Genomic DNA, 13,239 nt, shown 5'->3' with positions numbered 1-13,239 from the left:
TTGACTGACAGATACATGTACAGTCTTTTCACTTGGATTTTAAGTTGCTCAAATGTCAATCATCAGCATTTCTGTTCAGAACTAGCCTAACCTGAACAATCACAAGTGCTACACCAACTGAGAAATTATTTTTTCTTTATTAGTTTGTTAAAAGAGTACAAAAATTAAACCTTACTCTCTGTAGACTGCAGACTGATTCATCCCCTCGCTTCACTTTTCTCTACACTACTATGATGCAATTTTTGATAATTTTTGCTAAAAAAATTTCATTTTGGTGAAAATGCCAAATGCACTTCATCTACTCATTATTATTTTCTATTCTGCTTATGGTATTTCCCAATGGTGTAAACTAACTCAGATGGCCTTAACACTTAAAAACAACAAGGAAGATCTACTCAACATACGCTCGTGTTTTTCATCATCAAATTCAATGGCTTTCCTCAGGGCTGCCTCATCTTTTCTTAGCTCTGTTGGAATTGGCTTTCCCTCTGAAAACAGTAAGAGAAAAATGAATATAACTTTTTTTGTAATTCCATGTGTAAACAAACCAGTACAAAGGGTTCACAAATAGAACAACTGAAACCTTTGAGACAGTGAGACTAATACAGTCGTGAACCCAAGAGTTTCACTGTGTTTGCAAAGAAAATGAGATGGTAAGATCCTGGCATAAACCTGGCCAATTCTACATGATCATTAAGCACTTAATGATTGGCCACAAAGGAAGCAGTGGGTTTGTTTCCCCTAGACCTCAATGTTCCCCGAGGCAAAACCGAGGGGAGCATTGAAGGTTGAGGGGAAACAAAACTCAGTTTCCCGAGGGGTCAGTCATTAAGTGTTTTGTTACACCTCCCAACTCAAAAATAGAAAAAAAATGCGAAAAAATGATTTCCTTGATGCCTATGGTGTATGAGCCGCAGTCTATCCGAGCTGTCCTACCAAAAGGAAACAATAACAGTGTTTTTCTTCGTAGCTAACAAACGATAAAGACAATACTAAAGTTACTTTGCCTTCTACTAATGCTTAACTCGAGAGTTCTGTGTTTGATTTGACGAGGAATGGCATATTTTGTTGTAAATGAGACAACTATTTTCCCACCTGGTGCCAGCGATCGAAGAGCAAAGGCGGCCCATGTTTTGGTGACAAATTAAAACCTTGAAGACACAAAATGTTCAAATTCTCCACTTTGTTAATCAGATATGTTTTTGCAAATATAAATCCCTTTTCTTAAACAATGAATGCCTTGCCCAACTTCAATGGTTTTTTGACATCAGGCCGACTGGCACACAAGTTTGCCGCAGTTTCAAGGTGCACAACCTGATCATGTGCAAGTCAAAAGTTCAAGTTGTTGTTTCCCTAGGGAGTTAGTGAGTTTTGTTCGCCCTAGGGAGTTAGTGAGTTTTGACCTATGACACGTGACACGTTTTCCACTAATCGGAAAACGTATTTGAGTTGGAAGGTATAACAATACCATTTGAAGGCACATTTGCTACTCCCATAAAATATTCAAGAAAATCTTTATTAGATTCAGTTAATGGAAAAAGATCCACTCGAATCATTTAAGCATGTTATGCATAAACCCAGGAAAAAAATATAACAAACTCAATTTAGTTCATTTACCATGGGCTTCCCATTCAGACATCCAGTTGTAGTTATGTACTATTTGCTTATGTAGGTAAACGAAAATAGAGGTCGTCATTCCTCTCCTAGATAATGACAACATTGAAAAGAGGTTAACTGCATTTGCCTTTGCGCAAAAGAAATCTGAACTTTTAAGCTCGTGTCATACAACTGACCTTCCAAAGCAGTCTTGAGCTTCTTCTTTCGTTCATAGGTCGAGCGTTCTTTTTCTTCTGCCGACTTCCGATAGAGATACTCCCTCCTAAGTCTCGCCTGCCTTCTGAGCTGTTCAAAAACGATAAACAATATTAGGTAAGTGAGCAAAACGAGAAATATTTGTGATCATCGGCAACGAAACAAAAACACGTGCAAATAACCCACCATCTTGGATTCTTTTCTCGCCCCAGTGACGCGCGGATAAAGCTTCCTTAGTAACCAAGCCAGTCACTGACGTAAATGCTCAAGAAATTCTCTGCCTCATTTTCCATTCATTTTTTGCGGTTTTCTATAATGAGAAATTTCTCTGCTTGTTCGTTTGGGTGTTATTTCAATAAGATGTTGGGAAATGAGGAGACATGTTCAAATTTTGCGTGACTTTCGCGGGCCTTGGTAGCACCCGGACTCCGCAAAACAAACAACTGGGTCATCAAAACACGGTGACCTGAAAAACACATTTAAATTTTTAATGCGTTGTTTCCACTTGATCACCGATACATTTATAAGTGTTGCCCTGCGTTGGGTTGCAGTGGTAGAAATCGAAGCTGCCAAACAGTCTGCGCCGTTGGAAACCAGCAGCTGATTCAACAATGTGTCGAGAAGAATTTCGCCTTCGAAATTTCAAATTGTGGCATCCAATACTGCGCGATTTTACGCATTCACGGGTGAGTGGATAAATCGAACTACAACTTATTAACAAAACAATCGTCTAAGAATTTTTATTCAAGGGAATATAACAAGTTGGACACTGCTTTCAGTAATTAATTACACCCCTATTCTGAATGTACTTGACAATTCTTAGTACGAGGTATGCAGGATGGATCGGTGGAAAGGTTTATCGCTGTTTTTGCTCGAATATTTGTTAACAAAGTTGAGCACGTATAAAAACTGACCGTTAGTTTGCAGAATCAAAGTGTCGACCATGCGGATTCAGACATGTTCCGCTGCCGTTTCATGATAAAATAATGGTCAAGTGTTGAAGGTCTCGCGGTCGAAAATATAATTGTAACCGGTGACATTGTGAGACAGGGATTCTTTAGATTCTTTTTAATAACTTCAAGGAACTCAAGACGAGAAATTAATCTCTCTATTCCGGCTGGCTCTTTAAACTGAATCTGTATCGAAAAGGAAACATTGTAAGATTCATACATGCGCTATATTCGGTCTGTGGGCCAAATCGCCATATGTGCTATGTTCCAAACTATAGCATTGATGTTTAGAAAAAATTGTCTCTAGAAAGTAAAAGTTTCCCACTGTGTGTTGCTAAGTGGATTATGGCAGTTAAGCAGTTGGATAGACCTCAAAACTAAAGATCAGAACGGAAGCATTGTCACGGCGACTGGAAAGTGAAAATGCTTTAAGTATTTCCTCGAAATCGTTGCTGAACTCGTTGCGAACTACCGTTTCGATTCGTACTAGTCGAAGCATTTAAAGCAAATCGAATGCAAATGGAACAATTAACCAACAATTTAGTGAACATTTTGGGTACGAGCGAGGTACAAATGATTGCACAATAACAGACTCCACCCCTGCTGCGTAACCTGTTGCCTCGTTCCCAAGGTCTATAAGAATACCCGAGAGGTTCCTGGAGATGAGAATGCTAATTGCGTTCGACAGAACGCAGTTCTAATCGCGAAATACATAAAAATTCGAGATCTGTCTATATATCTATCTATCTATCGGTGGACACCAATTTGCCGCCCCCCCCCCCCCCCACCCCGTCCAAAAAAACAATTCTTCAGGGACGAATGACGTCATGTCCATATTCGTCCAAGTACTTTCTTTCGAGTGTTGCGCAATATTGCCGATTTTCGAGTGTCGAGGAAGCTTATTGTGGACTGTAGCGGATACTCAGGATGCCACTGTAGATCCACGAGGCAATAGCCGAGTAGATCCGCAGACTACTTTGACAATGTTATAACGAAATTCATTGTCAATAACAAGACAGAAATTAACATTAACATTAAAAACTGACATCAAACTGTTTTTTACGATAGCAAATTGTCAAATTGTCCGCTCTCGCTCGTTGACGCATCGCATAAATTATAAATTCATGTGTCTGTCCTATCATTGACAATAAAAATTAGCCAATGAGCGCGCGAGAATTTCTGCAGTTATCGTAAAAACTCAGTTTTTATGTTTTCAAGTTCGAAGCTAATTTTTTAATCTTCTGTCCTTTGCTTTGCAGTGGCTGTCGTTACCTTTCTTTCTTGCCTATCGACTGATCGTGACTGCTTATAATTTCGCGTGGCTCATCTACAACATCTACAAATACCAGGCAAAGCTGTTCATTTTCCTGACAAACTGGACTTACCTGATCCTAAACCTGTACTTCCTGCAAGCTACGACGCTGACCCTCTGTGCACTCTACTGTGAATGCAAGACGCGAAGAGAAGCTAGCCCCAGCACTACCGAGACACAAGTAGTAGAGATGGGATCTGGTGACGAAAGCGCCAACCAGAATGAAAAAGCAACCACAGAGGCCCGCGAAGAAGATGCTCTGCGGCTGCCACAAAAAATTTTCTGGCTTTTCTATATCATCAGTGCCAACGCCGGTTTATTAGTCACCGCAGGCTACTGGACCGTTCTGTTCGAAGAAGACGAACCAGTTGACGCGAACAACATAACAAAGCATGCTCTTAACTCTGTGTTCATGGTGATTGACACATTCCTGAGCTCCATCCCAGTCCGTCTCTTCCACTCGGTCTATCCTCTGCTGTATATCATTGTATACCTTACATTCACCGTCGTTTATTGGCAGCTCGGTGGTACGAACATCCAAGGCCAGCCTTACATTTACAGTTTACTGGATTATAACAACTTCGAGGCGTCAACTGGTTGCATTATCGGATTCTTTCTTCTCCTGGTTCAACCCGTTTTACAGCTGATGTTGTTTGGCCTCGTAAAGCTAAGGGATTGCGTGCGCCCTACACACAAGGGAATGGACTGTTAATTTTTATGTTACGGATGCAGTCACATTTATTGTACTCGAACAAGACGTATTCTAACCAGTTTTTGTTAACTGAAAAAAATCGAGCTTTATCGTTCAATTTTGTTCGGTACGCAATTTGTGGGTTTGATTTCGTTCGATAACCGAAATTAAATAAACCGTATTTGCCTTTGCTCAAAAAAAAGTCAGCTTAAGTGTTACCGTGATGAAATTCACACCTGTCCTATTTATGCCGTTTTAAAACATTAGTAATTTGTTTGTTTGAGAACAAAAATGCTGTTTCGGTTTTCAAATATCTCTTTTTCTTCCAGAGATATTCAAGTTAGCGGAGTGATGACGTCATAAACTCAACCAAATTTTGATCAAATATGCAGATAAAGATATCTCAACCAATTTGTATCAGAAATGTATGGTGTACAAATACGAGCTTAACTGTACGTTTTTTGCTATGGCAACATTTTGTGTGCCACAGTAAAATGTCGCCAATGTTTAAGGTTTTTCTGACCATTTTTGACGTTTTATCTTGATATTTCCCAATGATGCCTCATCTGCATGATCTTACAAGCATATAAATATGTTTGGTCGAGTTCTTGGCCTTGTTTTTTGAGCTGAAAATTCCTAAAAATTTTGCAAACAGGTTGGAGGGAAGTAGAAAAGAGTTAGTTACCAGAAGAATAATTTTTTCTATATATAGCTGAAGGTGTGTTGCCTCTAAATACACTGGTTTACCAAATTTCAGTGGTCTTCACATCAAATTGACCGACATAGCTCTTTTTGAATTGTAGATAGAGTTTTGTTTCTGACGTCACCACGTCCCTAATTTGCATGCTTTACAAATTTATTTAAACTGAAATATCTCCGGAACTGACAAAGATATTTGAAAACGGAAAACATTACAATCTTTCGTGGAATTCTTTATGATAACCATTGAAATTGCCGGCAAGGGGTAGGGACTTGACCATAGCCGGCACTTTAACGGCTCTTGTCGTGCTACTGACCTTCCAACCTAAGCTTAGCAGTCTTAAAATTCTTCTTTGCTATGGAAAGCCCATGGCAAAGGAACTTAATCTAGTAATGTATGATGTCAGAAACCCTTAGTGTCTCGTTCTGATGCAGACCTAAAATCTTTTTTTTTTTTAAATCACATAATTTTATTAACTTAATCAAACGTGGTGAAATACAATGTATTTTAAGCCTCTATAATTTTAAGTCACCCCGCGGTAGGCTAAAAAAGGTTATCTCATTTCATAGAACTGATGTAAACAGATTACAAATAATTACATTGTAATGTTGTTCACACTAACTTGAGGACATTGACCGAAATCGCAATTGGTTCCAATTAGCATTTCTTAGGCTCTCTACATTAAGCTCCTAAAGAGTTAGAATTTTTTTTTATTTCTTACATCATGCCTGTTATATCATAACTTGTTTCGATACTCGTAATTAGCCTTGATATATAAGCTACCTCTTATCGGTCGATTTGATTTACACTGATGGCCATCACTCTGAAAGAGAGCCGAAATCTTGTAAACCTTTCCTCATTGTAATTATTATCTACATCTCCTTTTATTGAGTCAGCAGAAACTATATACAGCTATCTCGAGTTATCTACCTATTGTAAGTAGTAACCGTAAGTATTGCATGTAGCAAGCCAAACTTGGTTTCAACAATTTATTATAGTAATCCTGGTTCTCGCCTTGTTTATTTTCTATTTAATAAAAATTAGATTATGAGTTAGAGGTTTCTATTTGAACAGTAGTGTTCCTGTCGAGGAACTATCGGCTGATAGTTCCTAGACATAAATAATCTATTGTCTTTATTGTTCACCACTAAATTTTTCTTCCGCGCGCCAGTTCAAAAATCATATTGAATTATTTTAAATTGTTTCAGATGAAACCCGTGAAAGCCAAATGTAAAATTTGAAAAAGAAAACAGATAAAACCCCACTATACAAAGTAGAATTCTGTTGATACAAATCACTCATTATTATTACTTTTATGACGAACTACTCTTCCATCGATTTTAAGCCCTGATTTTCTCAGCGTGGCTTCTTCCGCAGCATTAGCAAGGAGGACGGGCGTTGACCCATAAATCAAAACAAGTGAATTGGTCACGCTGGTGTGATCTTGAGGAGGTCCCACCTCGTTTATAAATGGGAGGCCATATATACCTAAAATATCACCCACCTGATGAACCCCTTCAAAAGAGAGAAAAACTGCTCAAAAATTTGTGATAAGGACTTTTAAGCCCTGATCGATCTCAATTATGCTGTTGCCATGGAGCTTTGAGTGCTTGAAATTGTAGGGGTTTGAATGTTGTTTCTTAGTTTTTACAGTTGGTAGAGGGAAGGAACGGGGAGGGGGGGAGGGGCTACGCAAGTAAGACGCAATTTATAAAAATGTGCACTGAAGGAAGTGGATTGTAGTGCAAGTTAAAAAAGTACCACCCACTGTTCGACCTCTTGGTGGTAGAATACGCGTTTGAGTACAGTAAATCTGACTGCATCCAATTGACAATTAACAGTCCATGGTCTTGTGTTTGGGACGAACGCAATCCCTTAGCTTGACGAGGCCAAACAAAATCAGCTGTAAAACTGGTTGAACCAGCAGAAGAAAGAATCCGATAAGGTAACCAGTTGACGCCTCGAAGTTGTTATAATCCAGTAATCTGTAAATGTAGGTCTGGCCTTGGATGTTCGTCCCACCAAGCTGCCAGTAAATGACGGTGAATACAAGGTACATAATAATATACAGCAGTGGATAGAGCGAGTGGAAGAGACGGACTGGGATGGAGCTCAGGAATGTGTCAATCACCATGAACACAGAGTTAAGAGCATGCTTTGTTATGTTGTTTGCGTCAATCGGTTCGTCTTCGAGCAGAACGGTCCGGTAGCCCGCAGTGATTATTAAGCCAACGTTGGCACTGATGATGTAGAGAAGCCAGAAAATTTTCTGTGGCAGCCGCAGAGCATCTTCTTCAGGGGCCTCTGTAGTTGTTTTTTTTTTTTTGATTCTGGTTGGCGTTGTCGTCACCAGATCCCCTCTCTACTAATGCCTGTGTCTCGTTAGTACTGGAGCTAGGACCTCTGCGCTTTTTGTATTCACAGTAGAGTGCATAGAGGATCAGCGCCATACCAGGTATGTGACCGGTTATGAATGAGCTAATAATGATAACGCATCTCATTAAATCGGTTCTGCAACTATAATAATTTCTCGTTAAATCAGTTGTTATCAGTTCATGTGGAGCCAAGCGGGCTATTCACGTACCTGATACATACTACTTTCTCGACGGTCGCTAAATGTAATATGCAATATTCCTTAGATTTAGAACAATTAAGATTACAGAAAATGGATATCGGAGGATGTGCCCTAGTGACGGTTGTAGCTTTTTTCTTCTGTAATCTTTGGAGATCAGGTGCTTTTCTCTTGTCTACTCCCAGAGAGTTCACACGTATTTCATCGCGCTCCGTTATTTTGTATTTTGTAAGTCGGTTTTCAAATCGTTAAAAATGGCTCTTGCAAACGAGAAGTGATCATCAATTGCATCTTTGGCTAGTCGACTCAACTACTTGGACACGAAGGATCAATTCGTGGTATGGGGATTTTAAAGATTTGATTTGTCTGGTCAAGATATTACTCGAGTTTACGGAAGATGGCGAAATCTCAGAGGATCCAGCCCAGAAAATGTTTTCATTCAAGGTGGGTGATATCATAGTAAAGTGGTATTCTTCAACTCATACCGTCCAAACTCAAGACTCTCGTTGCGCTATCTTGCGAGAAAAACTAGGCAACCTCTTTGCATCGAAGGAAAACCTGCTTGCTCTTCAACCGAACTGTGACACTCAGCAATGTCCGCTCGCGGCCTCAAACCAGTCAACTGCAGAGGATTGCACCTTCAACTCTTCGCAGAACCCGTAGTCTTTAACTCAGACTTTGCCAAGCCCTTCCACATACGAGGGTTGTTCTATGGTTAAGAGCAATCTACAGAAAGTGGAGCAACAACGTAACGAACTTCAGCATCTTGTTCACTCAAAGGTAAATATGAAACTTGATTACCAACAGTTTTATCACCAATAAATGTAATAAAAACCATAAATGTAATACCAACCATAAATGTAATAAGAATTGACTACAAATGTAACAACTTTTAACCACAAATGTAATAAATCTTATAAAGAACTCGCACTCAAGGCATTTAAGAATCGGAATCGCAGTGGTTACGTTGATCCCCAGCAGCTCAGATCGATTGACCGAAATTTATTTTTCTTCAAACTAAAGCTACTCATACTTAGACGATGATGACAACTGTGGATGAAGTCAACAACGGTAAAAAAGAGGTACGGATGAATTTATTTTTCGCAGTGTTTCGCTTGTTTGTTTTACTGCCGAACTCGATGAGTAAATTGAGTCACAATCGATGTACATACGTGTATGTTAACGAACAATTAGCGTTTTATGTTTTAGTTCGTTGTTTTGTAGTCCTTGATATTCACCTCTGAAAATTATACTAAAACAATTATTCGCCTCAGGCTCAGTGAACATCGGTGAATATTCACCTGGACTTCGTCTCGGTGAATATTCACCGATGTTCACTGAGCCTGAGGCCAATAATTGTTGAACATTGTAAATACAGTGATACCTTGAGCCGCACGCACAGTCGAGACGATCGACAAAGCTACAGCTTCCAAAGATGTGTCGAGGAGAGTTCCGTCTGAGAAACTTTACCTTCTGGTATCCAGTTCGCCGTGATTTTACCGACTCCAGGCTAAGTTACGTTATAACGTTATGTTGAATTGAAGACGTGTTAAACGGGTGTGATTAGATGATGCTGGCCTGGGAAGACAGTGGCGAGGTAGGGGACTATTACTTTCACAGAAAAACACCTTCTTCTTTAGAAATATCGCAGTCTATTTTCGTTTTTATTTTCCTAATCAGTCAGTACCTATATGTTGGCTCCTTTTAACGTGACTTACGGCCATACTGCAACCACTGTACGTTAATCATTAGGCTAAAAATGGTTCGACACAAACCATGCTGTTGTTTACTGTGGTTTGTGGAACTTGAAGAGAGCAATGGTTTCTTATAATCGATTACTAATGCGAAGCAAACATTCTTCAAATTAAACCTAGAATAGAAATAAAGAAAAAACCTAGAGAAAAACATTATGTAAAACATTCAAAAGTCGACTGCTTACGTGTCCGTGATCACTTCTTATGCACCACAAGTATTTTAAAATAGTGTTGCATATATCGCTAGTGCAAAATAATTTTATTACTGTAGTGCTTTACTTGCAAGTAGTTCTGGAAATATTTCCACTTGAAGAAATGTGTCTTGACTTTACGACACTATCCATTCAAATTCCTTCAAAGAGTATCACGTGACGTTATGACTTTCTAAAATCGAAAACTAATGAGCCAGTATCCTCATCAGGTATAGGAGGCGCTATATTTATATCTCTTTATAATTATAGAGCTCAATATCGTGCTTCGTTTGGAAACCAGAGCATTTTGAATTTCGGGGTTATGGAGGTGCACGACACTAGGCTACGATCGAGTTTGTTGAAAAATATATACTTATCTCGTGATTTTGAGCTGTTTTAGAAGTTCGAACTTTAGGAAATGTGCTTATGTAAATGCTTGTTTGTTCAGCACTGATAATCAGTTCCTAGATAGCCAAAGTAAGTTCCAGATGTTTACACTATGATTCCCGGCCGCCATATTGATCGGTACCACGGATGTACACCAACATGGCGTTTTTATACTGGGAATCTAAATTTCTGCGAAACATTTCGACGAATATCTGAAGTTTGGGGAAACGCACAGGCCTAAAATTTGGAGAAATGTCTTAATTAGTTACCTTCTATAATATCAAAATTTCTCAGCTTTTTCCACTGGATGTTTTTCGATTTATTTTTTTATTGCGTCACAGTAAAAACGATCTATTCTTGATAGGGTGCGTATTTACAAACGTGACAGTATTTTTTTATCTTTCACAGCTGTCGAGTATTATTATACAAATTGCGACAATGAGTAACTAAATGATATTTACGATAGTCACCTTATTATAAAACGCAACAGGTCTTCTTAAAAAAAACACGCCAGCAATTACAATTTACGACAACATTTATTACAGATGTTTTGCAGTTAAGGACGTTAATATAATACAACTGTACTCACGACAGGTGGTGTGACCATTCCCAAGGCAATATCGGTTTTCCTATTTTCATATTGTGCAACTGATATCTTTCATTTCAACAAGTAATCCTTTTGATCAAGCGAAGGCCGATGACTTTCACAAAATCGTATCCAAAACATTTATTTTTGCATTAGCCACGGCTTGGGCATTATAGGTTAGGTAACCGACATTAGCACGACCCACCCGCCCCATGAAAAGAAGCAACTTTCCAAAAGTAGCGATAGCAAAAAGTAATTGACTTACGCTGACTCTTCCCTAACTTTTTCAGTGGCTGACTCCACCGGTTTTTGTGGCGTATCGCTTGATTGTAACGGCTTACAACCTTGCATGGCTGTTTTACAACATCCACTTGTTCGGAGCGAAGCTGTTCATCTACTTAACCAACTGGACTTACACTATATTGAACATCTACTTTGTCTTTGCAACAACGCTCTCTTGTATCGCCCTTTATAAAGACCTGAAGAAGCAAACGGAGAGCACAACCCTAGCTACAGATGAACAGATGGTGGAGATTGAAACGGAGCCTGGCAACTACGGCGCAGTTGACAAGGAACATGACGACGTCAGCGATAAAGACGCCCTGCAGTGTCACCACAAGTTCCTGTGGTTTATCCATGTCATTGTAGCAACTACGGGCTTGTTGGAAACCGCGGCTTACTGGAGCGGAATGGAAGGTAATGACCCAGTCGATGCCAATAATATTACAAAGCACGCACTCAATTCCGTCTTCATGGTGATTGACACGAGCCTGAGCGCCATCCCAGTCCGTCTCCTGCATTGCCTGTACGCCTTGCTTTACATTCTAATTTACATCGCCTTCACCGTTATTTATTGGCTCCTTGGTGGCACCGATATTCAAGGGAATTCTTACATATATGAAGTGCTGGATTACGACAACTTCAAGCCTATCGTTGGAGGCCTGATTGTCGTTTTCCTTCTCGTGGGTTTGCCTGTTTTCCATCTGATCTTATTTGGGATCACCAAGTTACAAGATCATCTTCACAGGAAGTATAAAGCAGGAAGTCACACTACGTGAAATGACGTAACGTAACCGATCAGAAGACATAACATGGAATGACTTGACACGAAATGAAATGAGATAACATGACATGTGACATGACATGACGTGACGTGACGTGACATTACACTACATCAAATGCATAACATGACATATGACGTTACATGAGATGACATGACACGCCATCACATGCGAAGAAATGACTCGATGATGAGACAACATATAACACCACATGACATGATATGATATGACATCACTTCACTTGACATCACTTCACTTGACCTGAAATAATATTGATGTGACAAGACATTGCATGTCATTATATGACATCACATGACATCACACGACACGACCTACATATGACTTGACATGACTAGACTTTTAAAAACCTTCAAGGAAGGCTGAAATAAATATTTCTCAGTACATGATAAAACACAGCTTGACTGCTTGGCTATATAAGGTAGCGTATGTCACTGGGTAGCTATCTAGGCGTCACAACCAAACGTTTTCTGTCAGTCCTCTAAACTTTAGCATATTTTATTCATTTGTAGCATGGGCAATTCTTTCCTGTGTAAAATCCCATGTCAAGTATGTAAACAGAAATATTTTCCCCTATGAAACTGTTATTTTTGTAGTAGCACCACTTCGAGTAAAGAGAAGGAATACTCTAACGTCCTCAAATTCCTTAAAGTCATAAGGTCACGTGTCTGAAGACGTAATAGTTAAGGAAAAATAGAAAGGTAAGATAGGACAAGAATGGTCGGAACTACTCTCCCTTAGTTCAAGAGAACCTTTTCGTAGTCTAGACAGATAGAACCTAACAATTCGTGATATCATGCTGGTAATAGGCGAGTATAGAAATCAATTTAAACTTAAGTTGGCAACATGACAGGGGAAATGAATATAATGATCACAAGAATAGACGGTTTTTACTTTTATGCAGAACTCTAATTATATTAACGAGGAGCTTGTTTCTGTAAAGGGAGATGTGTTTATTTGCATCCATCCACGTCATTTACGTTTCAGTGAGCAGATAGGATTACAGATTCTAAGAGAAGTATAACACTCAAAGACGCGGATTTGAGAACACCAGAGAACTGTAAAAACACGAAACAAAGGCGAGTGTTTTCTGTATTCTCGGGAGTTCTGAAATAAACGGAGTGTCATTGCGTACAAGCAGAGGTAGCAAGATAAGAAATATATTATGGAGCCTTATCTTTGAATAAAAGCCAGTTAGGTGCAAA

The 13,239-nt window shown here is 39.3% G+C and overlaps 3 protein-coding genes and 1 pseudogene across 6 annotated transcripts in view; 2 read left to right on the top strand and 2 right to left on the bottom strand.

Moving 5' to 3' along the window:
• LOC145502920 (U3 small nucleolar ribonucleoprotein IMP4-like) overlaps positions 1–2,026 on the bottom strand; it is a 45,857-nt gene extending 43,831 nt beyond the window's left edge. For 2 of the 4 annotated variants that reach the window (XR_014051403.1, XM_081482323.1), the window contains exons 1-2: positions 1,618–2,026; positions 405–488 (exon numbers count right to left, since the gene is read on the bottom strand). Coding sequence is in view for 2 of the 4 variants with exons in the window: in XM_081482323.1 (XP_081338449.1) it covers positions 405–488; positions 1,618–1,720 (187 nt within the window). In the remaining 2 variants the exon portion in view is untranslated. Of the gene's footprint in view, positions 1–404; positions 489–1,095; positions 1,145–1,617 lie in introns of those variants that run through there. The other 2 variants (XM_081482324.1, XM_081482325.1) reach the window with 2 other exon arrangements.
• Positions 2,027–2,042: 16 nt separating this feature from the next.
• On the top strand, positions 2,043–6,426 carry LOC145502913 (uncharacterized). Its single transcript, XM_081482313.1, has 2 exons — positions 2,043–2,498; positions 4,022–6,426. Exons 1-2 carry the CDS (start codon positions 2,424–2,426, stop codon positions 4,784–4,786), a joined length of 840 nt encoding a protein of 279 aa, XP_081338439.1. The 5' UTR covers positions 2,043–2,423; the 3' UTR covers positions 4,787–6,426.
• Positions 6,427–7,142: 716 nt separating this feature from the next.
• On the bottom strand, positions 7,143–8,064 carry LOC145460383 (protein rolling stone-like; annotated as a pseudogene).
• Positions 8,065–9,125: 1,061 nt separating this feature from the next.
• LOC145503059 (uncharacterized) lies at positions 9,126–12,013 on the top strand. The gene is made up of 2 exons (XM_081482483.1): positions 9,126–9,556; positions 11,246–12,013. Exons 1-2 carry the CDS (start codon positions 9,473–9,475, stop codon positions 12,011–12,013), a joined length of 852 nt encoding a protein of 283 aa, XP_081338609.1. The 5' UTR covers positions 9,126–9,472.
• The last annotated feature ends 1,226 nt before the right edge of the window (positions 12,014–13,239 follow it).

Source organism: Orbicella franksi, chromosome 11 (genome assembly GCF_964199315.1).
Source record: "Orbicella franksi chromosome 11, jaOrbFran1.1, whole genome shotgun sequence".
NCBI classification, from domain to species: Eukaryota; Metazoa; Cnidaria; class Anthozoa; order Scleractinia; family Merulinidae; genus Orbicella; species Orbicella franksi.
Note: the sequence above shows the minus strand (reverse complement) of the source record. Positions and strands in the feature narration are given on the sequence as shown.